At 48.4% G+C, this 27607-nt stretch overlaps 1 protein-coding gene and 1 long non-coding RNA gene across 3 annotated transcripts in view; one reads left to right on the forward strand and one right to left on the reverse strand.

Moving 5' to 3' along the window:
- LOC310842150 overlaps positions 1-27607 on the forward strand; it is a 237583-nt gene that overhangs the window by 53638 nt on the left and 156338 nt on the right. The window lies entirely within an intron of this gene.
- The window catches only part of EPHX2 (epoxide hydrolase 2), a 97221-nt gene that overhangs the window by 43066 nt on the left and 26548 nt on the right, over positions 1-27607 (reverse strand). The window contains exons 5-10 of the mRNA XM_083733464.1: positions 26006-26128; positions 17102-17176; positions 16066-16161; positions 14425-14503; positions 11844-11878; positions 8994-9020 (exon numbers count right to left, since the gene is read on the reverse strand). Coding sequence (XP_083589590.1) covers positions 8994-9020; positions 11844-11878; positions 14425-14503; positions 16066-16161; positions 17102-17176; positions 26006-26128 — 435 coding nt within the window. The remainder of the gene's footprint in view (positions 1-8993; positions 9021-11843; positions 11879-14424; positions 14504-16065; positions 16162-17101; positions 17177-26005; positions 26129-27607) is intronic.

Raw genomic sequence — 27607 nt, forward strand, 5'->3', positions numbered from 1 at the left:
ACTTAATCCGTTCCGAGAGTCCATTCGACTCCCAAAACCATCCGAAAACCAAGGTGCGGCTTCTGACTGGCGGCAGGAGCTTCCTGCACTCAAGTGGAAGCGAGGTTGAACATTCGGCTTCCGAAAAAGGTTTGCAAACTGGAACACGTTACATCCGGGTTTGCGGCGTACGGGAGGCAATTTGTTCAGCAACTAAGCTGTTCTGGAACCAAGGTTCCACTGTACTGACTGTTAGAATTTCTGCTCCATGATTGCAGTCATGGGATTTTTGTCTATCCCATGACGGTGTATGTTTTGACTCCACAGAGTGGGAAGTGACAGAGACAGGATGTTTGTGTTACTGTGTTCCGTGAAGTGCGACTATTGTCCTTTGTCCTTTTTCTCTTTGCTGTCTGATGCTAGAGAGGGAGCCATGTTGCAGTGCTCTGTGCGTGTTTATATGTAAATAAAGTAGATTAGCCAAAATGCTGAGTTGCTGAGGTCTGTCATACAAGGTGCGCAAACTCTGTGGATCCCTAAGTGTGCCGGTGTCTGTTGGCATCGGTCACTGTGATGTTCGGGCTGAAGAAAGCTTATGAAGCTCCCGAACGAACAACCAGGAGGGAGAGAACATGCCAGTCGGGCATGTGTCTCTGCTGGGGTCCTACTCGAGTGTAGGCTGAACTCCTGACACAAGGTCACCCAGTAGCTGCATGTGGAGGAGCAGGGAATCGAACCCGGTTCACCAGATTATGAGTCCACCGCTCTTAATTACTACACCACACTGGCTCTCACCCTCACTTGGCCTGTGCTCTTGGCAGGGGCCAAACACCATCTGCTAGGTACACTCCTGGTGGCCAATCAAATGCTTCCATTGGGAAACCGGCAAGAAGGACCCAAGCACAAGAGCCCTTTCCCCACTTGTGGTTTCCAGGAGCCAGCATTCAGAGGCATCATTGCGTCCAGCTGCGTAGGCAGAGCAGACACCATGGCTAGTAGCCACAGATAGCCCTCTCCTCTGTGAATTTATAGCCTGCCCTCTCCTCTCCTCTCTTCTTTTATAGCCTGCGGACCTTGCCAACAAAGGTCCATATAGTTAAAGCTTCTGGTTTGTTTCTCCTTTCACCCACTTTGCTACCTCCAAACAGAAAAAGTAAGGTCCGTATAGTTATAGCTCTGGTTTTCCCAGTAGTGATTTATGGAAGTGAGAGCTGGACCATAAAGAAGGCTGATCGCCGAAGAATGGATGCTTTTGAATTCTGGTGCTGGAGGAGCCTCTTAAGAGTCCCATGGACTGCAAGAAGATCAAACCTCTCCATTCTGAAGGAAATCAGCCCTGAGTGCTCACTGGAAGGACAGATCCTGAAGCTGAGGCTCCAAGACTTTGGCCACCTCGTGAGAAGAGAAGACCCTGATGTTGGGAAAGATGGAGGGCGCAAAGAGAAGGGGACGACAGAGGATGAGATGGTGGGACAGTGTTCTCAAAGCTACCAGCATGAGTTTGACCAAACTGCGGGAGGCAGTGGAAGACAGGAGGGCCTGGCGTGCTCTGGTCCAGGGGGTCATGAAGAGTCGGACACGACTAAATGACTAAACAACAACAATTACCGTTATTTATTAAATATATACACTGCCCTTCTTCAAGAGCCCACAGGGCGGTTTACAACACCAGTCTAGGTTGGTGGCCTTCGCTGCTTCCTGTGGCAGTGAGTTCCATAGTTTAATTGTGTGCTGCATGAAGAAACGCTTCCTTTTATCTACCCTGGATCTTCCAACAGTCAGTTTCAATGGATGTCCAAAGGCAGGAGGGAACCACAATGGGAAAAGGAAAGTCGCTCCTTGCCCCTTTGTAGACACACAAACGCTCTCCACAAAGCCACACACAAGGGCAGCGACATCGCTCCGCGGCAGATCAAGGTCACTGCATGAATTAAACATTTAAACCACCAGCGTACGTTCATTCGCTTTCGCTAATTCTGTTAATGCTGCTTTCTCCCCTGCTACCCTGCACTGCTTTATCTAATGTCATTCCAAAGTCCTGGCTCCACCAACTGCTGAACTTTCACTCCTGCAAACAAATTATTCAGGCTGCAGCCATGCCAGCAAATCTCACTCTTCTGAGGGCACCGAACAGTTACTGACCTTAGAAAGGAGGTGTGCAAACAGATGACAGCCGGCGTTTTCCGTAGAAGGGGAGAGAATCTGTCAAGACCGCAAACCAGAGTCCCTGTAGTGACTACAGCTAATTTTCAGCAGGGGAAGGAAAGTATAAATCTAGATAAAATTGTGGGGTATGTGATTTCATTCTGATGAAGGTGGCAACATGCAGGTGCTGAGCAAAACCTACACGTAGATGCTGGCACCAAATATACCGTAAGTTGCCAGGTGGCATAAGTTGCATGGGCATTGGTACCAAATGGGCCTGAGAAACAGACTTATTTTGGTTCTGCTGAATTTTACTGCCCTGATCTTTACTATATTGTATTCCTGGTGTGTTTTATTCAGACTGTGTTGCTTTACTGAGTTGCATTTTTCTACTATAGTAAATTGCCTCCTGCCAACCTAGCAGTTTGAAAGGACATCAAAGTGCAAGTAGATCACTAGGTACCACTCCAGCGGGAAGCTAAACGGCGTTTCCGTGCGCTGCTCTGGTTCGCCAGAAGCGACTTAGTCTGGCCACATGACCCGGAAACTGTACGCCGGCTCCCTCGGCCAATAAAGCAAGATGAGCGCTGCAACCCCAGAGTCGGCCATGACTGGACCTACCTTTACCATAGTAAATTGCCTTGGAATTAATTTATTTTTTAATGAAAGGCATCATGAAAAATATTTAATAAATACAGTGGAACCTTGGTTCCCGAACTCAATCCGTTCTGGAAGTCCGTTCAACTTCCAAAATGTTCGTAAACCAAGGCGCGGCTTCTGATTGGCTCCGGAAACAATGCCAACAGCCGAAATGGACATTCAGCTTCCAAAAAACATTTGCAAACCGGAACACTCATTTGCGGTGTGCGGAAGCCGATTTGTTCAGGAGCCAAGCCGTTCGGGAAGCAAGGCACCACTGTAGAATTAAATTTAAAAGACATAAGATGATATAAAAATCAATATTACTTGTTGCCTGAATGCCAACCAATTTGGAGTGCCACCACTTGGGAGTACCTTTTGCCATATTTGCCCCCCCCCCACTCCATCTTTGAAGGCAGCGGCAGCGGGTGCAAGTTTCTCAGCAGAAGACCTCAAATACTGGGAAGTCTCCTTTGAGAACAACTCAGCAACTAAAAGGCACAAGACTAATAGCTTATTTGACCCACCAGTTCTTTAAGAGAACTATAGTGAGCCCCTGTAGGAAAGTGCAGAGAGGATATCTTTATTTATTATTATTTTAGAAAAATGGAATTTTTTGGTAGAACAGCATGTCCAAAAAATAAAACCTGTCCTAAATCTTCTGCAAGATATCCGCAGGAAAACGCAAAACCTGCCTAGGTCAACAATTCAGCTTAACACCCCCACCAACACTTCAAACACACACTCTCAAGATATACGCACCTACCTCATTTTAATAAATCCTGAATTGATTCCTTCCTTCCAACAGGGCCAGCAATCAGAACTACAATCCTAATTATATTGTCAAAACAGATTAATGTCTCCAAAGAGGTTAAAAGGAGGAATCATTATTTAACTTCGGAGGCGGGGGTTCGGGTGACCTCTCTCTGTGTTCGAGACCTGGCCGTTTATCAAAAGCGAAAAACCAAAAGGGAAGCCGTTTTATCCAGGAAGGTCAGAGAAGCAGGATTGGCATATTTCACCCAAAATGATGTGCAATAATTAATCTGCTTCGTCGGCAAAAATGCACCAGAATGAAGCCTTGGATGAAATCTACAACTGGCTCGATCATCGTGCTCCATTACGTAGACATTACTCGAGAACGTTATAAGAGAGAGATATATAAAAGAAGTCGTATTTTCACGAAGGGAATGCAGCTTAAGCATCAGCAGCTTAAGCACTGAAGCAGCATATCTCAAAAATAAAAACACAACCAGATTTAAATGGCATGGAAGAATCACCCCAGAGAGAGCTCATCAGGTTGAAAAGGAGCCTGAGGCTTCAATCTAGATTTCAGCAATTTCTAGGTGGCCTGCACAGAATGGAAGATGGCAAGATCTCCAAGGATGCACCATATTTTTCGCTCTATTAGATGCAGCAGACCACAAGACGCACCTAGTTTTTGGAGGAGGAAAACAAGAAAAAAAAATATTCTGAATCTCAGAAGCCAGAACAGCAAGAGGGATCGCTGCGCAGCGAATGCAGCAATCCCTCTTGCTGTTCTGGCTTCTGGGATAGCTGCGCAGCCTGCATTCGCTCCATAAGACGCACACACATTTCCCCTTACTTTTTAGGAGGGGAAAAGTGAGTCTTATAGAGCAAAAAATACGGTATTTTACGGGGAGCTGGCACCAGGCCTGTTGGCAGGCCAACTCTGCATTACAAAGATGCCTGCAAATGTAACATTTAGGCTGGCAGCATTGACCCTGCCAGTTGGAAATCCCTTGCAGACAACCGCAGTGCCTGGAGACAGGCTGTGCCAGGTCGTGCATCCACAGCAGTGACCAGAGGAGGAATGACCGCTGGGAAGAACGCAGAGAGAAGAAATGTCATGGCGCATATGCATTGGCACAACCGGATGCCTTCATCTGCCCCAGCTGCAGCAAAACATGTCTCTCCCTTATTCGGTCTCTACAGCCACAGCAGGCGTTGCAACCAGCATTCGAAACTCCCATTGTTCTAGGCGCGTTTTGTGACAAGGAATTTCATTAGCGCAAGCAGTTTCTGAGCACTGGGAGCAGTACTGCCCCAAAGATTTCAGATTAAAACTGCAGAGTGGAAGGAAAGGAGGAGCTTTTTCTGCCTCCCCACTTCCAGCCGCTCTCTGAAGACTCGAGAAAAGACCCTCTTAAGAATATTAGGGGGTGGGCGGGGAGGGGGAGCATGGCTTTGTTTTTTGCAGACTTCAGTTGAGGACTAGACCATACAAGAAATGAATATAAGATTTTCAGCCGCAGTTCATTCATTTTCAGCTTTCTATTCTTGTTATAAAAAAGTGTGCCTTAATAATAATAATACTAATAATAATTTATTATTTATACCCCACCCATCTGGCTGAGTTTCCCCAGCTACTCTGGGCAGCTCCCAATCGAGTGTTAAAACAACACAGCATTAAATATTAAAAACTTCCCTAAACAGGGCTGCCTTCAGGTGTCTTTTAAAGATGGGATAGCTGCTTATTTCCTTCACATCTAAAGGGAGGGCGTTCCACAGGGTGGGCGCCACTGCCGATAAGGCCCTCTGCCTGGTTCCCTGTAACCTCACATCTCGCAATGAGGGAACCGCCAGAAGGCCCTTGGCGCTGGATCTCAGTGGGGCTGGACGATGGGGGTGGAGACGCTCCTTCAGGTATACAGGACTGAGGCCATTTAGGGCTTTAAAGGTCAGCACCAACACTTTGAATTGTGCTCGGAAATGTACTGGAAGCCAATGCAGATCTCTCAGGACTGGTGTTATGTGGTCCTGGCGGCCACTCCCAGTCACCAGTCTAGCTGCCGCATTCTGGATTAGTTGTAGTTTCCGGGTCACCTTCAAAGGTAGCCCCACATAGAGAGCATTGCATTAGTCCAAGCGGGAGATAACCAGAGCATGCACCACTCTGGCGAGACAGTCCGCAGGCAGGTAGGGTCTCATCCTGCGCACCAGATGGAGCTGGGAGACAGCTGCCCTGCCCACAGAATTGACCTGCGCCTCCATGGACAGCTGTGAGTCCAGAATGACTCCCAGGCTGCGCACCTGGTCCTTCAGGGACACAGTTACCCCATTCAGAACCAGGGAGTCCTCTACTCTCGCCCGCCCCCTGTCCCCCCAAAACAGTACTTCTGTCTTGTCAGGATTCAACCTCAATCTGTTAGCCACAATCCATACTAGCAATGTCCAGCCTTGGCATTCTGTTGTTGCGCTCATATCCTAGGTTTAAGGTGCCATTTAGCTCCTAGCTTTCATATCTCAGTTTCTAGCTCTGGCTGCAACCTTCCAACCGCTCACCCTCAAAGGCACACTCCTTCACTGTCTCCCGAGACAGATGGATGCCCGTCAGCAAACCAGGAACCCACTCAGGCGGTAATGGCACCTAGAGATGCCTTGGGACACACATTCCCTCCCCTGCCCATCCCAAGTGAGGGCAACGCAGCACCAGCAGCCTTGCCCTCGCTCTAAATGGGCTATGCTTGCTTTCCCTGACCCTGGCTCTTTCGCACTGTGACATCATCACGCCTATGGAACAATCCCCAATCGGCTGGATTGTGCTGCGAGGAAGCTTGCGGGGAAAAAATCCACCCAAGCAGCTTCTAAGGAGGACAGCGAACAACGGGAAAACAGACCCACATAAAATATGCACATTTTATTACTGCTGTATTATTATCACTATTGTCAGTAGTCTTGTGTGTTACTGGTGGAAAATGAGGATATAAACTTCTTCATGCAGTACATAGTCATACTAGGGAAGCAGTGATTTATGAAGGAGAGGGCTGTCAATGACTACTAGCCATAATGCTTCTGGATACCAGTTGTTGCCAACCACAAGATGGGAGAGTGCTCTTGCTCACGTTCTGCCCGTTGGTTTCCCAACAGGCATCTGGGTGGCTACTGTGAGCATGGGATGCTGGACTCAACAGACCAGAAGGGCCATTGGCGTAATCCTGCAAGCTATTCTTATTTTCTTATGCCCTTTGACACCATTTGCCATAATTGGTTGGTAGTGAATACAGTGGTACCTCGGGTTACATACGCTTCAGGTTACATACGCTTCAGGTTACAGACTCCGCTAACCCAGAAATATTACCTTGGGTTAAGAACTTTGCTTCAGGATGAGAACAGAAATCGTGCTCCAGCGGCGCGGCGGCAGCAGGAGGCCCCATTAGCTAAAGTGGTGCTTCAGGTTAAGAACAGTTTCAGGTTAAGAACGGACCTCCGGAACGAATTAAGTACTTAACCCGAGGTAGCAATGTCTGTGGAGTGTTTTCAATATGTGTGGGGGGGGCATTCAGGGCTTTGTGGGAATGGAAGTACCCTTTTTCTGTCCCAATGACTGTGGGTCAGGGAAGTTACAGCCCAGTGTGGAAAGGATTCCATCCAGTGTTCAAAACTCCCATTGTTCTAGGTGCATTTTGCATCAGGGAATTTCATTAGAATGCACACTTTCTGAGCTCTGGGCTCAGTACTGCCTTTAGTTAGCAACAAGAACAAGAGTTGTCTGCAAGCACCCCTCTTTCAATGCCAAAAACAGTTCTGCAGAAAGCAGAAATCTTCCTCTTCTAGAACAGTTTCAGGTAAAGAACAGACCTCTGGAACGAATTAAGTACTTAACCTGAGGTACCACTGTATATGTTTTAACCCCCATTAGGCTCTTTTCCTTTGCTGCAGGACCACTGACCACAGTCCTAATGCACACACAACTTAAGAGCTGGTGCATTTGGAAACCAGTCTGTTCTGAAAAACCACCACTGATGCCAAGGGCTGAAGGAGGGACAGTTTATCTCCCCTACCCACACTGGATCAAGTCATCCTGCATGCTGGGATGATCAGAAGGAGCCTCAGAGGCAACCGAAACGAATGACCCCAAACAAGTCCAGGGGCTACCTGGAATATGACACTGCACAGGGCAACAGCATGCTTGCGTGTTTTTTTCGGACGGCTAACCAGCACCCGCCTCTCCCGCCCCGAAGCATCAGTCTCTTGACAGAGGATGCATCCGCTGTTAAACTGATACGAGAGGCTGTACTTTAGCCAAGAGAGAAAAATTGATTAGAACCTTCACTCCAGCTGCTTGCCAAGCCATGGGGGGATCTTCCTTTACTACTCTCTCCCAGCGAGGCTCAAAGAACGACACGGCTGAACTTTTAAGAGCACTTCCATTAACCGTTTTTTTCCGTCAGTCGGTTATAATCAGAGGGATAAAGGAAGGACATGTCACAGGAAGAGGAAAAGGATGCAGGCAACAACAGCCGAATTGGTTTGGAGAAGAGAGCTAACCTGAAGGCACTTGGGCAGGTAATCTGAAGATCTCATGCAAGGATGGGGAACACACCTAGAGGACTATAGGTGCTATTGGACTACAACTCCCAGCAGCCAGCAGGGACGGTGGGAACTGAAGTCTAGCAATACCCAGAGAGACACAGTATTCCCATCCCTGATTTGGTACCAAGCCAGGAATCTAGGCACAAGACAATCCCCCACGCCTCAAAAGGACCAGCGAAAGCCAACTCTAAATAAAATAATAATAATAATAATAATTTATACCCCACCCATCTGGCTGGATTTCCCCAGCCACTCTGGGCGGCTCCTAACAGAATATTAAAACCACAATAAAACATCAAACATTAAAAACTTCCCTAAACAGGGCTGCCTTCAGATGTCTTTTAAAATTCAGATAGTTGTTTATTTCCTTGACATCTGATGGGAGGTGTTCCACAGGGTGGGCGCCACCACCGAGAAGGCCCTTTGCCTGGTTCCCTGTAGCCTCGCTCCTCACAGTGAGGGAACCACCAGAAGGCCCTCGGAGCTGGACCTTAGTGACCGGGCAGAACAATGGGGGTGGAGGCACTCCTTCTGTGTGGACTAACTTCCACACAAAACATTAGGAGTCCCACGGATCCCTTTAAAATCCCATTTATGCTGTGCAGATGAGGAAATGTGAGCAGGTCAGGTGGGCCAACAGAACATGCATGACTCAAATACGCTGGAGATAATAATTTTTTAGTTATTTGGATGTATTTCTAAGTCACTTAATTAAAAAAACCAAAACAAACATGCAGTGCAAGTCAACATAAAAATAGTAAAACGACATCATAAGAACAGGAAAAAGAAGAAGAATCCACTGGGACTCACAGTGAAGCCTTACAGATACGCCACGTCGCAAGAGACGGACAGCCATGAAAAGGTTTCAAGTCTGAATATTTTCTGAAACTTACCATTTTGTCCAGGAAGACCAGCAGATCCTAAAGAAGCAAAGATCAAATGAGAAGTCAATAATAAAATTTTTTTATAATAATGAATTTTTATTTATACCCCGCCCTTCCCAGTTCAAAAACCGGGCTCAGGGTGGCTAACAACAAATTTAGAACACTTTAAAACACTTTATTATAAAAGCAGCATTAAAAACATGAATAACAATAAAATTCAAAAATCAAAAATCAATTAGATAATCCCCAGGGCTAGCTGGCTGAACTGGTCCTACTTGGGCCAGCGAGGAGGTCAGGGGAGAATTAGCTGTGGGGTCTCAGAGTGGGTGATCTTCATAAAAGGGGAGGGGGAGGGAAGAGAAGGGAAATAAAAGATCAGGCTGAATTCAAATTAAAGGCCAGGCAGAATAGTTCTCTCTTACAGGCCCTGCAGAAGGAGGTTAAATCCTGAAGGGCCCTAGTCTCCTGGGACAGAGCGTTCAACCAGGTAGGAGCCGTCACTGAGAAGGCCCTGGCCCTGGTGGAGGATAGTCTGACTTCCTTAGGGCCCGGGACCTCTAAACTATGGTATTCATGGACCTTAAGGTCCTCTGCGGGGCAGACCAGGAGAGGCGGTCCCGTAAATACGGAAGCCAAGGCTCCAGGATTTTTCTTCCGAGAGTATCTTGTCGCTACTGAACCCACGCTAGCTGTTAAAATGATGCTGCAAATGTGCTCAGTCTACACTGCAACACACACCTATCAACTCTGGACATGCCCAGGCGTTCTCCGGATGCAAGCGAGCAGGAGTCTGGAATGGCAGCTCACAAGGCTGCACTGAAAAGGGGATGTGTAACCCAATCTCTGTTCCCCAGACTTTTGGGGCAGGATCTGCTCCCTTGCTCAGAGCCTGACCAATCAGCAATATTCCAGCAGCTGGGATTTTGAGGCACACTCTAATAATAATAATAATAATAATAATAATAATAATAATAATAATAATACTGCCTCTGCGTCTGGAGATGGTGGTACACACCTATTGCTTCTTATCTTCCATGAAGCTGCCTAAACCTCTTTTAAATGTATCCAACTTAGAGGCCACCGCTGCATATTGTGGCAGTGAATTCCATAGGTTAACAGTGCGTGGTGGGAAGAAGTGCTTTTTGTCTGCCCTGACTCTTCCAAAATTCAGCTTCACTCACTGGATGTCCCTTAGTTCACGTATTACGAAAGGGGGAGGAAAACTCACTATCCCCTCTCCATTCATAATCTTATGTAATTTTTGTAGAATCACAGAGCTGGAACTTAATTTCAACTGTGGTCTGATATAAAGCTGTTAGGAAACCTGTTTTATTTTCAACAGCTTGCACAACTTCAGCAGCAAACCTAAGAGCATGAACACTCGAATCAGCCGAACTTTATAATCTCTCTGACCTGTTGCAGGCCAAGTCTGACGGATGGGAGGGGCTGCCCACCTGTCAATCACCTGATATCACAATAACGGCAGGTGAAGAGTCAATGATCTGCAGGCTTGAAGTCTCCACCTAACAGCTGATGGGCGGTGACTTGAAATCTGTCTTCCCTAGCAATTGGCTGCATGATCAAGCTCCACATGGCAAATCTGATCACGTAGCCCAGGGGTCAGCAACCTTTTTCAGCCATGGGCCGGTCCACCATCCCTCAGACCATGTGGTGGGCTGGACTATATTTTGAAAAAAAATATGAACAAATTCCTATGCTCCACAAATAACCCAGAGATGCATTTTAAATAAAAGGACACATTCTACTCATGTGAAAACACGCTGATTCCCAGACCATGGGCTGGATTCAGAAGGCGATTGGGTCGCATCCGGCACCCGGGCCTTAGGTTGCCTACCCCTGATGTAGACCAGCGCTGCCTGCCCCAGCAGGGTTAAATTACCCATTCTGCATTTGTAAGAACTCAATCTTTCAGTGTCCCAGTGACTACACTTTGGAACTCCCTACTGCTATCAGCCAGCCACTTTCACTGTGCTCATTTCAGTGCCTCCTAAAAACATCCTTGTTCAGACAAGCCTGTCCAGATGTCCAGAAAGCTGATGTGAGTTTTAAACCACAAAGCCTAGGACTTGCCGATCAGAAGGTCGGTGGTTCGAATCCCCGTGATGGGGTGAGCTCCCGTTGCTCTGTCCCTGCTCCTGCCAACTTAGCAGTTTGAAAGCACGTCAAAGTGCAAGTAGATAAATAGGTACCACTCCGGTGGGAAGGTAAAGGGTGTTTCCATGTGCTGCTCTGGTTCGCCAGAAGCGGCTTAGTCATGCTGGCCACATGACCCGGAAGCTGTCCACCGGTCCCTCGGCCAGTAAAGCAAGATGAGCGCCGCAACCCCAAAGTTGTCCGTGACTGGACCTAACGACCAGGGTTCCCTTTATCCTTTACCTTTACCTTTATTTAGTCTATTGTTATTTTAACTTTCTGAAAGGACCTAAACGATTGCTGTTATTTTTTTCTTACCGGTTAGTAAGCAGTAAATAAATAAATAAATAAATAGCTCACAGCTCAGCTGGTTAAAGTGTTGTGCTGATAATGCCAAGGTTGCAGGTCTGACCCTTGCATGCGACAGCTGCATATTCCTGCATTGCAGCGGGTTGGACTAGATGACCCTCAGGGTCCCTTCCAACTCTATGATTCCTGGGGTGTAGACAGTGATTAGCTAGATGGACTCAGTATATAGTAGCTCCCTGGTTTTTGGCTGAACTCTGTAGCTCCCCCCCCCAACCCCATTAACGAAGTCTAGGCTATGTTTTCTCCTTTCTAATACAGTCTTGATCCAACTTTTGTTTTAAGCGTTTGCACGGGATCGATTCAAGCGAGCGCACGCTCCTGAATGCTGTGACCTACCTTGCATATTTCTTCCTGGGAATATTCCTCTATCTCTGCAAAAACAAAATCAATTATTAAAGCCATTTTAGTGCCCTCAAAATTCATTTTTAATGTTCCAAAGCTGCCATGCGCCTCTCCTCGTGAGCAACGCCCCTTCCAATCTCCGCAAGTGTCTGCCTCTTTGGACTCGGTACAGAAAGAGAAGCTGCTTTTTGGAGAAGGATGAATAAGCATTGTACTGGAGCATTCAGCAACAGGTCTTGGAACGACTTGGATAAAAGAATTGAGGGGGCCCTCGTCAAATTTGCAGATGGCTCCAAATGGGAGGGGCAGCTAATGCCACAAAGACAGAATTGGGATTCAAGATGAGTCTAAAGAGAGAAGTGGGCCAAAACTAACAAAATGAATTTCAGCAGGGACAATTGTAGGGCCCTACACTTAAGCAGGAAGAACCAGCAGTACAACTGGGGACACCTGGCTGTTCTTCGGCGATCAGCCTTCTTTATGGTCCAGCTCTCACTTCCATACATCTCTACTGGGAAAACCATGGCTTTAACTATACAGATATTAACTTAATCAAATTGCCATTTGTGGTTTGAAAGGTTAGCTGGAAGTTTCGGGGCACACAATGATTGCAAATGAAGCTATCTGTTTACCCCAAAACTCTTGCAGGCAACGGCAGCAATGAAAGCAGAATCTCCTGTAACTCCCCCCCCCAAAAAAAATACCATTAAGAGCACAAATTGTCATGAATGCAGAAGAAAAAGGATAGCTGGACAGACCCAAAGTGCTGGATTCACAAGGCTCAGCACACCTTCGGCGCTTAGAGCATCTGCCTTGCATGTCACACTCCTTGGTGTCACTAGGCAAGGCTGGGAGACACTCCTGCCCGAACCCCCGGACCGCTGCTGCCAGTCAGAGCAGACGATACTGAACTAGATTGCACAAGGGTCTGAGACTCTTATTCCTGCCCTGCGGGGGGTTGGACTAGATGACCCTGTAGGGTCCCTTCCAACCCTACAGTTTTATGATTCTAGGTTCCTGCGCTCATTTCCTCAAAGCTGGAAGGCAATGGGAGCTTAAAAGGGGGGGGGGAGGTTATGGAAGGTAGGAGAGGGCAGCTGAGGGCAGCAGAGCTTTAAGCAGATCAAGAAGGGAGTGTGTCCCAGCTTCTCTTCCTTCCCAGCCCACTCTTTCATCATGCTAATCTCCAGCTATGCTTTGGGCCAGAGGTTCCTCACCTGTGGATGAAAAGCCCTTGGGATCTTAGGAGCTGCTGCCAGGAATGTGTCTGGCATTAAAGGAAGAGGAGAGGAGCCCTTACATGCAGCCGCTGGGAGAGATCATCAGGGGGTTTGGGCTGGGTGCCCATCAGTATGCGGATGATACCCAGCTCTACCTCTCTCTCAAATCAGAACCAGTGTAGGCGGTGAAGGTCCTGTGTGAGTCTCTGGAGGCGGTTGGAGGATGGATGGCAGCTAACAGATTGAGGTTGAATCCTGACAAGACGGAAGTACTGTTCTTGGGGGACAGGAGGCAAGCGGGTGTGGGGGACTCCCTGGTCCTGAATGGGGTAACTGTGCCCCTGAAGGACCAGGTGCGCAGCCTGGGAGTCATTTTGGACTCACAGCTGTCCATGGAGGCGCAGGTCAATTCTGTGTCCAGGGCAGCTGTCGAAGAGCTCCATCTGGTACGCAGGCTGAGACCCTACCTGTCCGCAGACTGTCTCACCAGAGTGGGGCATGCTCTAGTTATCTCCCGCTTGGACTACTGCAATGCGCTCTATGTGAGGCTACCTTTGAAGGTGACCCGGAAACTACAACTAATCCAGAATGCGGCAGCCAGACTGGTCACTGGGAGTGGCCGCCAAGACCACATAACACCGGTCTTGAAAGACCTACACTGGCTCCCAGTATGTTTCTGAGCACAATTCAAAGTGTTGGTGTTGACCTTTAAAGCCCTAAACAGCCTCAGTCCAGTATACCTGACGGTTCCCTCGCTGCGAGAAGCGAAGTTACAGGGAACCAGGCAGAGGGCGTTCTCGGTAGTGGCACCTGCCCTGTGGAACGCCCTCCCACCAGATGTCAAAGAGAACAACAACTACCAGACTTTTAGACGACATCTGAAGGCAGCCCTGTTTAGGGAAGCTTTTAATGTTTGAGGCATTACTGTATTTTAATATTGTGTTGGAAGCCGCCCAGAGTGGCTGGGGAAACGCAGCCAGATGGGCAGGGTATAAATAATAAATTATTATTATTATTATTACTGCGGGCGCAAAAGAAGCAGGGCGGCTTTGCAAGGCCTTTGCCTTTCAAGGCTCACACCGTCCAGTGGGCAGTTGGTGTTCTGCAGCAAAGGCAGATCTAATGGGTGATGGAAGTTGTAACCCAACAACATCTGGAGGGTGCCATTTGGCTACCTCAACTGGTGAATAGTACTGAGCTGGGCAGAACTAAGGCCTGATGTGGTGGAAAGCAGCTTCACATAATTGTAGAGTTCTGGAAGGGACCCCAAGGGTCATCCAGCCCAACCCCCTGCGACGCAGGATCCCCACTTCCTCTGTCCATATGTTCAAGACAAGGGCTGAAAGCTAGCTCACCTGGGGGAGCTGTGGAGTCTCCGTATCCTTTCATTTCCACGGCAATGACACGGAAGCCAGCATCAGCTAGAGCTGGGATCTGGGACGGAAAAACAAGAGTGAACTGGAAGGCAGTGGGGTGAGAATTAACTCGGATTACTGGAACGTTTATTTCTTTCCTCCATCCAGGTCTGCCCCCTGGCCACAAAGGGCTCCCTTTGCTTTCATCCTGCACCATTTGGCCTGTCAACACTTGCTGCGCGCAAAGAGCTTAGGAGTCTCTTTCCAAGGGATTAGGAGTGGAAACAGGCTCTAAGCAACACACAGTCACTGCTATCAAGGTGGGCATCGTAGTGAAGTACGGATAGGAATTGTTAAGAAACTGGGTATGGTATGAATCATTAAAAAACCACAGGCTTACTGTGTGAACAGGCAAAGGAAGGAATGGGGGAAAGGCATGAACTCAAGTCGAAAGAAAGAGGAAGACACATAGGCAACACTTGGTGAGATTTTGGAATGACCGCTCCCCACATTAAATGGGGGGCGCCTTTTGCGTGGTCGCGCACAGCCCCTGGACCCTATCCGGCACCATTAGCACAGGCTTGGCTTCGCCTCCCCCCAGGTGGGATACCTGGAGGTCTCCGCCTACCTCAGTCAGTTGCTCAATTCCACCTGGGGAGGCGTTGCCAATGTGATCACGCCAGGTAGTGGGAAGGACTACCTGCCCACACAATAGAGGGAGGATCTTACCTGGGAATCGTCAGTTGGCTCCAGAGCTTCTCCCACCCTACCCACCCTCAGTTCAGACTTCTTTTGCAGGTTAACCTTTTCTCCACAGGTACGCGGGCGCTGCTAGGTCAAGGTCGCTGTTGAAGGGCCAGAAAGGAATTCCCCTGCATTGGCAGGTTTGCCTTTCCCATAGCAAAATGTCACAACTTTGGCAGTATCAGGATTCCCCGTAAAAGGGGTTGCTTGAGTGGAGGCTGTGGCCATACGCCAAGAGGTCGTCATTGCTCTCCCCTGTGATGGCAGCGCAACGGGTGCGGGCTCTCTCTGCTTGAACATATGTTCTCCAGAGCCAGCCCCCCCCCCACTGGATAACCCTGATGTTCCCCAGATCCCCAGCAGGAGACTGGGAGGGATAAACACCCAATGCCTGAGCCAAGGTCTACCCACATCTGAAACATAATAAAGTTGTGGCCAATTTTAATCCCATAGCACGTTGTCTCGAGTCGTTATTCCTCACCGGGGCCGCCCAGGGTTTGGGGGACTCCACCTGTCCACGCAAACCAGAGCAGCAGCTGAATTCGTTTTCCAGCCCATGCGTTTCATACCTCTCCACCTTTTAATGGGTCCTCCGTGCATTTCTCAGGTCTTGGGTGAGTCCCAAGATGGGCTTGGATAGGGGTTGTACTCCAAAACACCAGGAGAAGGCTGAGTTAAAGCTCCCTGTGCGCAGGAGAAACCAATGCACACAGCCTGCCTTCCCAAGACCCGGCTCCCTCTTTGCCATTCTGCACTACGAATCCCAGGTGTGTTGGCTGGGGCTGATGGGAGTTGTAGTCCAAAACATCTAGGGGGCAGTGGGCACTAATGGGGCCCTATTGCAAACATAAGGGATGGAGGTCACCCTTCTCTCCACCTGCACGAAATATCTCTTACCTGGTACCTCCAAGATAACCAGGACTCTGGGAAGCCGTGGCACAGGAGAACGACCGGGCCGCTACCCAGCTCCACAAAGTGCAGACGGGTACCAGGCTAAAAGAGGAGACAGTGTAAGACATGAGTCAGATTCGCAAATGGAGCTGGAAGCAACATCACGTCCAAATCGCAGGACAAAGCCCACCATGACAAAGAACATCAAGGCTGGAGAAGAGCTGACATCAGAGCCACCTTCAACTATCTGAAGCACTGTCACATGGAAGAGGGAGCAAGACTGAGAAGAGACGGTGGGAGAAGACTGGAAGAAGTTTAAGGAATATTTGAAAAAAACATGTTAATATTTGAATCTTAGAATAGCTTTGGAAGTGGATATAGGCTGTAGGGTTAGAAGTAGAAGATAGTGTATTTTAAAATAGTATTATTTGCAAGTGATAAAATGTGAAGTTATTTTAAGTGTGCTTAAAAGAAAAAAGATGGTTAGAAATTATGATATATATAAACTGCTAAAGATGAAGTAAAATGAAAATCAGATAGGTGGGACTTGGGGAAGCCCATTTAACAATGTTTAGAAAAATAAGGATATGACAAGAATTTGTTTGTATTGTTTGTTTTTCTTTATTTGTGTTATAAAATGAATAAAAAAAATTGGGGGGGGGAGATTGTTTCTTTTGTGTTTTCTATTTCATCTAGGTTTATTGTACCCCACTTTGGTGACTTTGGGTTGTGAAGAGGTTTACAAATCTGCAGGTGAATAAAAATACAATAAATAAGTTCAAAGTTGCCAGAAAGTCAAGATTGCTGCAGTCCGGGAAGCCACCACGGGACTCTCATGCGTCAATCTGCAGAGCAGATTTGACAAATGCAAAGTAGCAGCTATGGGACTCGCTTTAATTGTCTGCAGTACATATATATATATGTCAGCCTCCCAGCAACGAAGCTTCTCCTGGCAGTTTTCAAGGAAGAACTCACAGGATTCTTTTCCCCATAAAAAGCACTTATAGGACCCTAACCCCCAAAGCAGTCCATCTGCTCTTACCTTGATTGTCACATAGCCGTGGACCACACTCTCTGGTTCGCAGGCGGGCGGAAGGCATTCCTCCTGCTCAAGAAGCTGGGAAGTAGATAATTTAAGGAAGGAGAGAGACTTCAAACACCTTTTGCAGATACAGGAATAGCAGCAAGCTTTCTAATACACAAGGTGTGTAATTAGGAGACATGGGCAGTAAAGCACAGATGAATTTTGACAAGTACTTCTTTTAAATGGGAGACATCCAACTAACTCATTCTGTTAGTGGAAGGACTTCCACTTGCATAGTTAAACTCTTTTTGGTGCACACCCTGCAACCTTCCCAAACCCTTTTCTGAGGGGTCAGGGGAACCCACACTTAGGGGAGCATAAGAGGCAGGTAGGGACGCAGGTGGCGCTGTGGGTTAAACCCCAGAGCCTAGGACTTGCCGGTCAGAAGGTCGGCAGTTCGGATCCCCGTGACGGGGTGAGCTCCCGTTGCTCGGTCCCTGCTCCTGCTAACCTAGCAGTTCGAAAGCACGTCAAAGTACAAGTAGATCAACAGGTCCCGCTCCAGCGGGAAGGTAAACGGCATTTCTGTGCGCTGCTCTGGTTCGCTTAGTCATGCTGGCCACATGATCCGGAAGCTGTACGCCGGCTCCTTCGGCCAATAAAGCGAGATGAGCACCGCAACCCCAGAGTCGGTCGCGACTGGACCTAATGGTCAGGGGTCCCTTTACCCTTTAAGAGGCAGGAAAAGCGCTACTGCAGAAGTGGAAATCTTTGAACTGACGGGAGCAAGTTAGTTGGATGCTGCCCAAAGAAATCGGCAAACCGATTCAGAAATGTGGCCAAATGAGAAACCCGAAAGAAATAGAAATGGACCAATATGTTCATCTTTGGGTTTCTCAATTTTTCCAGCCTCAAGTTTGGTTCCCTGCCTCCCCCTTGCCTCTTAGCACCCCACTAGGTGATTCCACTGCCCACTTTGGGAACCATTGGTTTAAAGCAAACATTCAAGTTTTCACCACATGTGGGGGTTTTATGCATTTATGTGCACGTTACTTGGCTGGAGAACTGCACCAAAAAATCGGGAAAGTGAGGATTTCAAAGAATTGATGCGTTGCAGTTCACATATTGTTTGGGAAAGCGCAAAGCAGGGATGTCTGTTTTGAAATAATAACAACATCATCATCAACAACAACAACAATTTTTATTTATACCCTGCCCTCCCTAGCCAGAGCCGGGTTCAGGGCAGCTAACACCAGTAAAATTACAATAGAAACATAATAGGGGGGCAAACAAAACAAAAAAACCCAAAACCCAATTTAAAATACAGATTAAAATACAATTTAAAAAGCAGCCTCAATTTATTAGTAGCCCATAAATCAAAACCATAAGGGGGGGGGGAGAGACATAAGGGTCAGACTGGAACAGGCCAGGCAGAACAGCTCTGTCTTGCAGGCCCTGCAGAAAGATGTCAAGTCCCTCAGGGCCCTAGTCTCTTGTGACAGAGCGTTTCAACAAGTCAGGGCCAGTGCTAAAAAGGCCCTGGCCCTAGTTGAGACCAATCTAACCACCTTGCAACTTGGGACCTCCAAAGTGTTATCATTTGTGGACCTTAAGGTCCTCCGTGGGGCATACCAGGAGAGGTGGTCCCGTTAGGTACGAGGGTCCTAGGCCGCAAGCTGAACCAAATTTCTACCCCCATCCTGATCCTGTGGCGAGGCAAAGAGGCAGAGAAAGACCGTCCTAAAAGCATTTGAGGAACTTCAAGGTTTATCAGAGATGGGAATGCAGCCAGGGTCTAGCACTCCACCCACAATGACATTCTGGCATCTCGTCAAGCTGGCTGGAAGGTTCTCTTTATTTTGGTTTTTCTCGCTTCCTCTTTGGTCACTTGTTTGGCACTCAGAACCTCTTGTTCACTGTAGGGTCCCATGCATGGTGCTTATGTGTGGTGGTGGTGAAGGAATCGTTTGGTGGTGATTTTGGGGGGCTGTTTTTCAGACTGAGGAGCAAGCGGACACTGAGTACTCCCGCTTGGACTACTGCAACATGCTCTACATGGGGCTACCTTTGAAGGTGACCTGGAAACTGCAATTAATCCAGAATGCGGTAGCTAGACTGGTGACTGGGAGCGGCTGCCAAGACCACATAACACCGGTTCTGAGAGATCTGCATTGGCTCCCAGTACATTTCCGAGCACAATTCAAAGTGTTCGTGCTGACCTTGAAAATCCTTAACGGCCTCGGTCCAGTATTCCTGAAGGAGCGTCTCCACCCCCATCGTTCAGCCCAGACACTGAGGTCCAACGCCGAGGGCCTTCTGGTGGTTACCTCATTGCGAGAAGTGAGGTTACAGGGAACCAGGTAGTGGCACCCGTCCTGTGGAAAGTCCTCCCACCAGATGTCAAAGAGAAAAACACCTACCAGACTTTTAGAAGACCTCTGAAGGCCACCCCTGTTTAGGGAAGTTTTTAATATTTAACGCTGTACTGTTTTTAACACTTGATTGGGAGCCACCCAGAGTGGCTGGGGAAACTCAGCCAGATGGGTGGGGTATAAATAATAAATTATTATGATTATATATTATATAAAGCAAAGTCCTGCAAACCTCAGTCCCCAAATGCCAACCCAAGAAAATGACAACTGATTCAGTGAATTGTCAGGAAGCCTGGGAAATATCCCAAAATGCTTGTGTATGAAAGAGGCAAAGGTGTTTTTCATGTGCAGCAAATATGCTTAGCTCCCATACACACGGGAGGCCTAGATAAATTGCAACCTTTCTAATATCTACAAGCATGAGGTCTGGAAACTTGCCTTTTAAATATTAAATAATACTGCATTTTTAAAAGCAAGCAAAAATGCAAAGTTCTGCTCAATGCCGCACACACACACACACATACACACACACACACAAATGCCCATATTGAGATGTAAATGAAGTGCAATTAAGATGATCCAAAGGTTTAGATTTTTCCTGCTCTGAAGCAATCTTGCCATCTAAAAGTGCCCTTTGTATTTTCTTTACCACAAAACCTGGCAATTCAGTGAGTGCAAAAGTACAAGCCTGGCTCAGTTAGTGCAGAAGAGAAAGTTTCTACGCTTCTGCGGTTAATAGTTCACTCAGCAGAGGCCTCTCTAGAGAGCAGAAGAAAGGAACCTTCCAAAGGATGGAGGGGATCCACTTTCAAAGAATCAGCTGGTACGTGAGCTACCTTTGTAGACGGGAGGGAAAATGCAGCAGCTTGTTAGAACTAGGAGCGACGGAAGCACTACGGAGAGGCACTTTGCTCCGGCACTGAGTAACGAGATCCTGCTGGGCCAGTCACGGAGGAAGGTTTACAAGGTTAATATGCCCAACACTGCTGAAATCAGCAGTCCTGCATAACCCTTAACGCAGCTGCCTCCTTCGCAGCCTCAGGATGCTCGGCTGTTAACCTCTTTTCGCAGGTTCATTTCATTCCTTGTTGGTGGAGGGGATGTTAGTGGCAGAGATAATTTGAGGTGTCATTTAGGGAAGGGCCATAGCTCAGTGGGCGAGCATCTGCACTGTGTGAAGATGCTCCCAGCATCTCCAGTCCCTGCCTGGAAGCCTGGAGAGTTGCTGCCAGTCCATGCAAACAATACTGAGCTAGATGATTAAATTGTTGTTGTTTAGTCGTTTAGTCGTGTCCGACTCTTCGTGACCCCCTGGACCAGAGAACGCCAGGCCCTCCTGTCTTTCACTGCCTCCCGCACTTTGGTCAAACTCATGCTGGTAGCTTCGAGAACACTGTCCCATCATCTCGTCCTCTGTCATCCCCTTCTCCTTGTGCCCTCCATCTTTCCCAACATCAAGGTCTTTTCCAGGGAGTCTTCTCTTCTCATGAGGTGGCCAAAGTCTTGGAGCCTCAGCTTCAGGATCTGTCCTTCCAGTGAGCACTCAGGGCTGATTTCCTTCAGAATGGAGAGGTTTGATCTTCTTGCAGTCCATGGGACTCTCAAGAGTCTCCTCCAGCACCAGAATTCAAAAGCATCCATTCTTCAGCGATCAGCCTTCTTTATGGTCCAGCTCTCACTTCCATACATCACTACTGGGAAAACCAGAGCTTTAACTATACGGACCTTTGTTGGCAAGGTGACGTCTCTGCTTTTTAAGATGCTGTCTAGGTTTGTCATTGCTTTTCTCCCAAGAAACAGGCGTCTTTTAATTTCGTGACTGCTGTCTCCATCTGCATTGATCATTGAGCCCAAGAAAGTAAAATCTCTCACTGCCTCCATTTCTTCCCCTTCTATTTGCCAGGAGGTGATGGGCCCAGTGGCCATGATCTTAGTTAGATGATTAAATATGGAAGTGCAATAAGACATGAGCCATCAGTTGGTATTTCCAGAAGGCTGAGGAAGACCTTGTTAGGATATAGTTCCGTTCCACCTTAAAAGAGTACAGGCCTGACTGTTGTGTGTCACATGCCTGTTTACTTTCAGCACAGATCTGCTGGGAACTTCCGTTTGTATAGAGCTTTTGCATTGCTGCTGTTTTGCCTGGAGACTAAGGAAAGCAGACATTTCCCCCCCTTTGTTCCTGCTGCTGAATAAAATGCTGTAATATACTGCTTACACATGGCTCTGTCCGCCTCTTCTGCTGTGAGAAGATTTATTCACTCTGCTGACAGAGCGTGCACGGGTCTCTAAACGTATCTGAGGCTCGTGTCGCTGATTGATGCTGTTCCAAGGGAGACCAGTGATCGCCCGGCTGCCGGCCGGTGGCTGGAGCCAGCTGGCGGCCTATCTGATGCCCCCGTCTCCCCGGCAGTATCCCAATAGACCTGACATTTGTGCTGTTGTATACCGTATTTTTCGCTCTATAGGACGCACTTTTTCCCCTTCAAAAATGAAGGGGAAATGTGTGTGCGTCCTATGGAGCAAAGACACCATAGCCCCGCGGCCATCTCCCGGCTGGAGAGGTAACGTGCGGCTATGGCAGGAGCCTCCATAGCCGCGCGTCACCTCTCCAGCCGGGAGAACGCGCGTGGAGCTAAAGCAGCCCCCCGCGACCCTTTCTCAGCTGGAGAGGTGACGCGTGACTATGGCAGCAGCCTCTCCGCTGCGCCTTTCGCTGCTCCCTGACCTGCTCTTTGGGGCTGGTGGTGGGCTTCCCCCCGCCAGCCCCAAAGAGCAGGTCGAAAGGAACCTGAAGCCTGGAGAGCGAGAGGGGTCGGTGCGCACTGACCCCTCTCGCTCTCCAGGCTTCCAAGGTAGCCGCCTGAACACACCTTAAACGGCACCTTGTTTTAGAGGGGGAAAATTCTCCCACTCTCTGCGCAGCACTTCCTGCCGCTTCGCTGAAGGGGCGCTGGGCAGAGAGCGGAAGAATTTTTTCCTTGTTTTCCCCCCTCTAAAACAAGTTGCGTCCTATTGTCCGGTGCGTCCAATGGTGCGAAAAATACAGTAATTTGTTGGAAGCCGCCCAGAGCGGCAGGGAATCCCAGTCTGATGGGCGGGGTATCAAAAAATAAATGGTTGTTATTGTTATCACTGCCTTCCTACACCCACAAAATGTCAGAAATGTTCCCTGCAGAGCTGCAACTGAAAGGTTCTTCCCTTCCAGCATCAAGCCTGGTGAGGCAGCCACTCCACCTTTCTAACGTGACTAGAAGTTGCTTCACTCTGCAAGCACTTAAGCCTTCAGCTCACGGGCTGCCAACCAGTTTCTGGCAGAAGCCAACTGGCTTGTCACATCTTTCATCTTCTTGAGAAAGCTATATTATGCGAACAGGCTATTCTGTTATGTGCAGCTGGTTGGCCAACCAAACCCAAAGGAGTGCTTACTGCTGGTTCCTCATCATCCTGGGAGATGCAGGGTTCTACCCTGGGCCCGTTGTTGTTCAACATATTTATAAACAACTTGGATGAAGGAATTGAAGGAACGCTCGTCAAATTTGCAGATGAACCAAACTGCAGAAGACAGAATCGGGATTCAACATGGCCTTAACAGATCGGACAACTGGGACCAAACTAACAAACTGAAATTCAGTGGGGATAAATGCAAGGATAAATGCACTTAGGCAGGAATGGCCAGCTGCACAAAAGTAATATGTAAATTTGAAAAGGATCTAGGGTTCTTAGGAGACCACAAGCGGCCTAGGACCCTCGTACCTACAGGACTGCCTCTCCTGGTATGCCCCGCAGAGGACCTTAAGGTCCATAAATAGCAACACTCTAGAGGTCCTGGGCCCTAAGGAAGTCAGATTAGCCTCAACCAGAGCCAGGGCCTTTTCAACACTGGCTCCAGCCTGGTTGAATGCTCTGTCTCATGAGACCAGGGCCCTGCAGGATCTGATTTCTTTCTGTAGGGCCTGTAAGGCAGAGTTGTTCCGCCTGGCCTTTGGCTTGGAATCAACTTGATCCCCTTCCCCTCTTTCCTTTCTCCTTCTGTGATGGAACTCCTATTTGGGGACTTCCCTGGCTTTTCTGGCCCACATAGGACCAGTCTGGATAGTTGGCCTTGGTGAAGATTTGACGTTTCTCCCTGCCCCCCCCCCAACAGTTTTTGATCTGGGCTTCCACTCAAACGAGGCTGCATTTTAAGTAGTATTATAATCTTGTTTTTCAGTTGTATTTTAATCAATTGTTTTTATACCTGATGTTAGCAGCCCTGAGCCCGGTCTTGGCCAGGGAGGGCGGGGTATATATAAAATTAAATAAATAAATAAATAAAATTAAATAAATAAACACGAGTCAATAATTTGATGAAGCAGCAAAAAAGCTGATGCTATTCAAGGCTGCATGAACAGAGGCACAGTGTCGAGACTAAGGAATTGGAGGCAGGAACATAGGCGCCGACTTCATGGGGCCTGAGGGGGCCCGAGCCCCCTCAAAAATTCGTTTGGGGGGGGCTCCGCCCCCCCAATAATTTAAGAAAATTATTACCGTATTTTTCCGGCATTCTGCCTCAGGGTCTTACTGCCCACCCTGCTCTGTTTCCTTGCTGTGTTTGCTCAAACGGAACAAAGAGCAGGGAAAGCCCCTCCCCTCCAGGCAGAGGGAAAGCAGCGTGTGTCTCTGTGCTCCGTGCAGGAGGGAGAGAGAGAGAGCGAGAGAGAGCGCGCGAGCTGGCTGACTTGGGTGGGTAGGTGAGGGAAAACTTTTGCCTTCCTTTCCTCCCTCCTCCTGTTATACCCCTCTCCTGCATTCTTAGCCAGCTGCTTCTCTGCACACCCCTCTCCTGCTCCGTGTCCCTTCTGTGTTTTTCCTTCCCTCCCCACTTAAAATGTGGTTAAAAAGCATGGATCCACATGGATCCTCAGGATCTTTGCATTGGGTCAGCCCAAATTCACCATCAGATCACATAGCATGTCCATGGCTACAGCCTGCCCCCCAAAAATCACGCACCCACTGTTGCCTGGGGCTGCAATGGTGCAAAAACGTGGTTACAAAACATGGATCCACATGGATCCTCAGGATCTTTGCATTGGGTCAGCCCAAATTCACCATCAGAGCACATAGCATGTCCATGGCTACAGCCTGCCCCCCCAAAATCACACACCCACTGTTGCCTGGGGCTGCAATGGTGCAAAAACGTGGTTACAAAACATGGATCCACATGGATCCTCAGGATTTTTGCATTGGGTCACCCCAAATTCACCATCAGATCACGTCTGTGGCCACAGCATGAAGCACAAAAATGATACATCCACTGTTTCATTCAGAATGTTTTTTTCCCTTGTTTTCCTCCTCTAAAAACGATGTGCGTGTTATGGTCAGGTGCGTGTTATAGAGCGAAAAATACGGTAGTTATATTATGCTTTGTAAAATCACAAAATTATGTTGGTATTTTTTATTTTCCTTGTTTGATGATAGTTACCTTTTAAAATACATTCAGTAATGAGTTAAAACAAATAATTATTACGGTAGTAAAAGAGGCGGCGCGAGTAGTTTTGCTCGGTGCGTGTTGACTGGCCCAGCCCCTCTTTCCTTTTCCTCTCTTCTGCTCTCCTGCCGGGCGCCTGAGGGAGAGTTACTTAGCGGTTCTGAGGAGCCGCTGTTGTTTCGGCAGGGGAAAAACCGCCGCCCGCGAACCGCCGAGCTCCCTCTCTCTTTCCAGCCCCTCTCTCTCTCTCTCTCTCTCTCGTGCTATGGCCAAGGAGGAGGAGAAGCCCTTCAGCCAGTCTATGGCCGAGTGGCGGAGGTTCATCTACAACCCCAACAGCGGCGAGTTCCTGGGGCGAACGGCCAAGAGCTGGGGTGAGGAGGGTGAGCGAGCGCGCGCGCGCGGGGAAGGGAGGGGAGGGGGCGGCCGGCACGAGGGGCGGTGGGAGGCGAGGCGCGGCGGGCACTTGCCTTGCCCACCACGCATCTCTCTCCTTCTCGGTCTCTCTCCCTCCCTCAGCTGGCGAGGGGGCCACGAGGCGGGCGGCAGCAGCAGCAACGGGCCGGGAGCGGATCTTATAAAACTTCCCGGGGCAGGACCCCAGTATGGGCCCCCCCCAATATTTTTTATAAGTCGGCGCCCCTGGGCAGGAACAACTTCTGAACAGAAGTCGCTGGAAACCACAGGAGATGAGAGGACAGTGCTCTCATCGTGCTCAAATCCTGCTTGTAGGTTTCCATTTGCAGCCTCTGGCTAGCCACTGTGCAAACAGGATCCTGGATTAGTAATAATAATAATTTATATGCCGCTCTGGGCAGCTTCCAACGAATTAAAACAGCAAACGCAGTAAAATATCAAGCATTAAAAAGTTCCCCACACCGGGCTGCCTTCTTCTAAAGACCCAATAATAATTTATTATTTAGAAAGCACGGTGGCCTGATCCAGCAGCCTCCTTCTTATGTCCATTACTCGTTAGGATTGCAATGCAATCCACAGGTGCAATTGCTAAAACTCAGGAACCAACCTACAGAGAGAAAATCATTTCCACTCAATGTCCGCATACAAAAAGAAGCTCCTCACCTGAACTCCCGTCAGGTCCTGCAGCTCCTTCAGAGCCGAGTCAAAATCTTTCACAAGGATGGTGGTCATGCCCATCTCCCGAGCGGGCTTCAAGTTTGCGCCAGTGTCATCCAGAAAAATAACCTGGCGCGAGGAAGAAGCAAAAGCCAGAGTCAGCTGACAGGAAAGAAGGAACGCACCTATCCTGTTCTGCCATTGTTAGATGTAGTGGGCCTCTAACTACCTCGTGGCTGCATGGAATGCCTTGTGTATATACAGTGGTGCCTCGCAAGACGAAAAGAATCCGTTCCGCGAGTCTCTTCGTCTTGCGGTTTTTTCGTCTTGAGAAGCAAGCCCATTAGCGGCTTAGCGGCTTAGCGCTATTAGCGGCTTAGCGGGCTTAGCGGATCAGCTGTTAGGCGGCTTAGCGGATCAGCTGTTAAGCGGCTTAGCGGATCAGCTGTTAAGCGGCTTAGCGGATCAGCTGTTAAGAGGCTTAGCGGATCAGCTGTTAAGCGGCTTAGCGGATCAGCTGTTAAGAGGCTTAGCGGATCAGCTGTTAAGAGGCTTAGCGGATCAGCTGTTAAGAGGCTTAGCGGATCAGCTGTTAAGAGGCTTAGCGGCTTAGCGGATCAACTGTTAAGCGGCTTAGCGGCTTGGGAAAAAAGGGGGGGAGGGAAAAAACCCGCAGGAACTCGCAAGACATTTTCGTCTTGCGAAGCAAGCCCATAGGAAATTCGTTTTGTGAAGCACCTCCAAAACGGAAAACCCTTTCGTCTAGCAGGTCTTCCATCTTGCGAGGCATTCGTCTTGTGGGGCACCACTGTACACCACAATTTTCTTTTTAAAAAACTTATTCTGCACCCAGCCAGTCCTAATTCTGCAGCAAGGAAAACAGGACTGTCCTGATTTGCCTAGGGAAGTGGCATAATCTCAAGAGGCTAGCCATCATGACACCACCCCCTGCCCCCAAAACCTTCAAGGGATTTGATCCATTCACCCCTCTGACCCTCTAGCCAGCCCCAAGCATAACCCCATAGCCACTGGGGAAGACTACAATTTGCAGCAGAATGCTGGTGGACAAGCTAGGAAAGAGCCTAGAGATCCATTATCTGCAATCCTGGGCTTCACACTTTTAACACTGAGGTCTGGCAAGATTGAATCAAAAGAGCAGCCAAGTGTGGGCCATTAACCCTTTCTCCACCACAATTTCCCGGACAGGTGACAGTTTCTTTCTCTCTCTCCTTTGAAGGACTGGCTGATGACATGTAAGAACAGCTCCCTAAGAACGGGTGCCTGAGTTTGATTTCTGTCCCCTACTTCCATCCCTGTCCCTTTTCACTTATGTGTTGTGCTTTTTTTTTTTTTTTAGATTGGCAGCTTGTGGGCAGGGACTGTTTCAACTGATCGCATGTAGGCTATTCAGGGAGCCTTTTTAACTGAAGAGCTGAATACAAACACGCCAAGTATGAGTGTGTGTCTGTGTGTGCACGTTTGTGTGTGTGTGAGAGAGAGAGAGCGCGCCAAACAAACATACACACACTGCAATTTGCTCTGTTTGGACTGGGACCACAGCCCTTATCCCCTCTAATGTGGCAAAGAATATATTGAGTGTGTGGATCA

The sequence above is a fragment of the Podarcis gaigeae genome, assembly GCF_964106915.1.
Source record: "Podarcis gaigeae genome assembly, chromosome: 3".
Lineage (NCBI taxonomy): Eukaryota > Metazoa > Chordata > Lepidosauria > Squamata > Lacertidae > Podarcis > Podarcis gaigeae.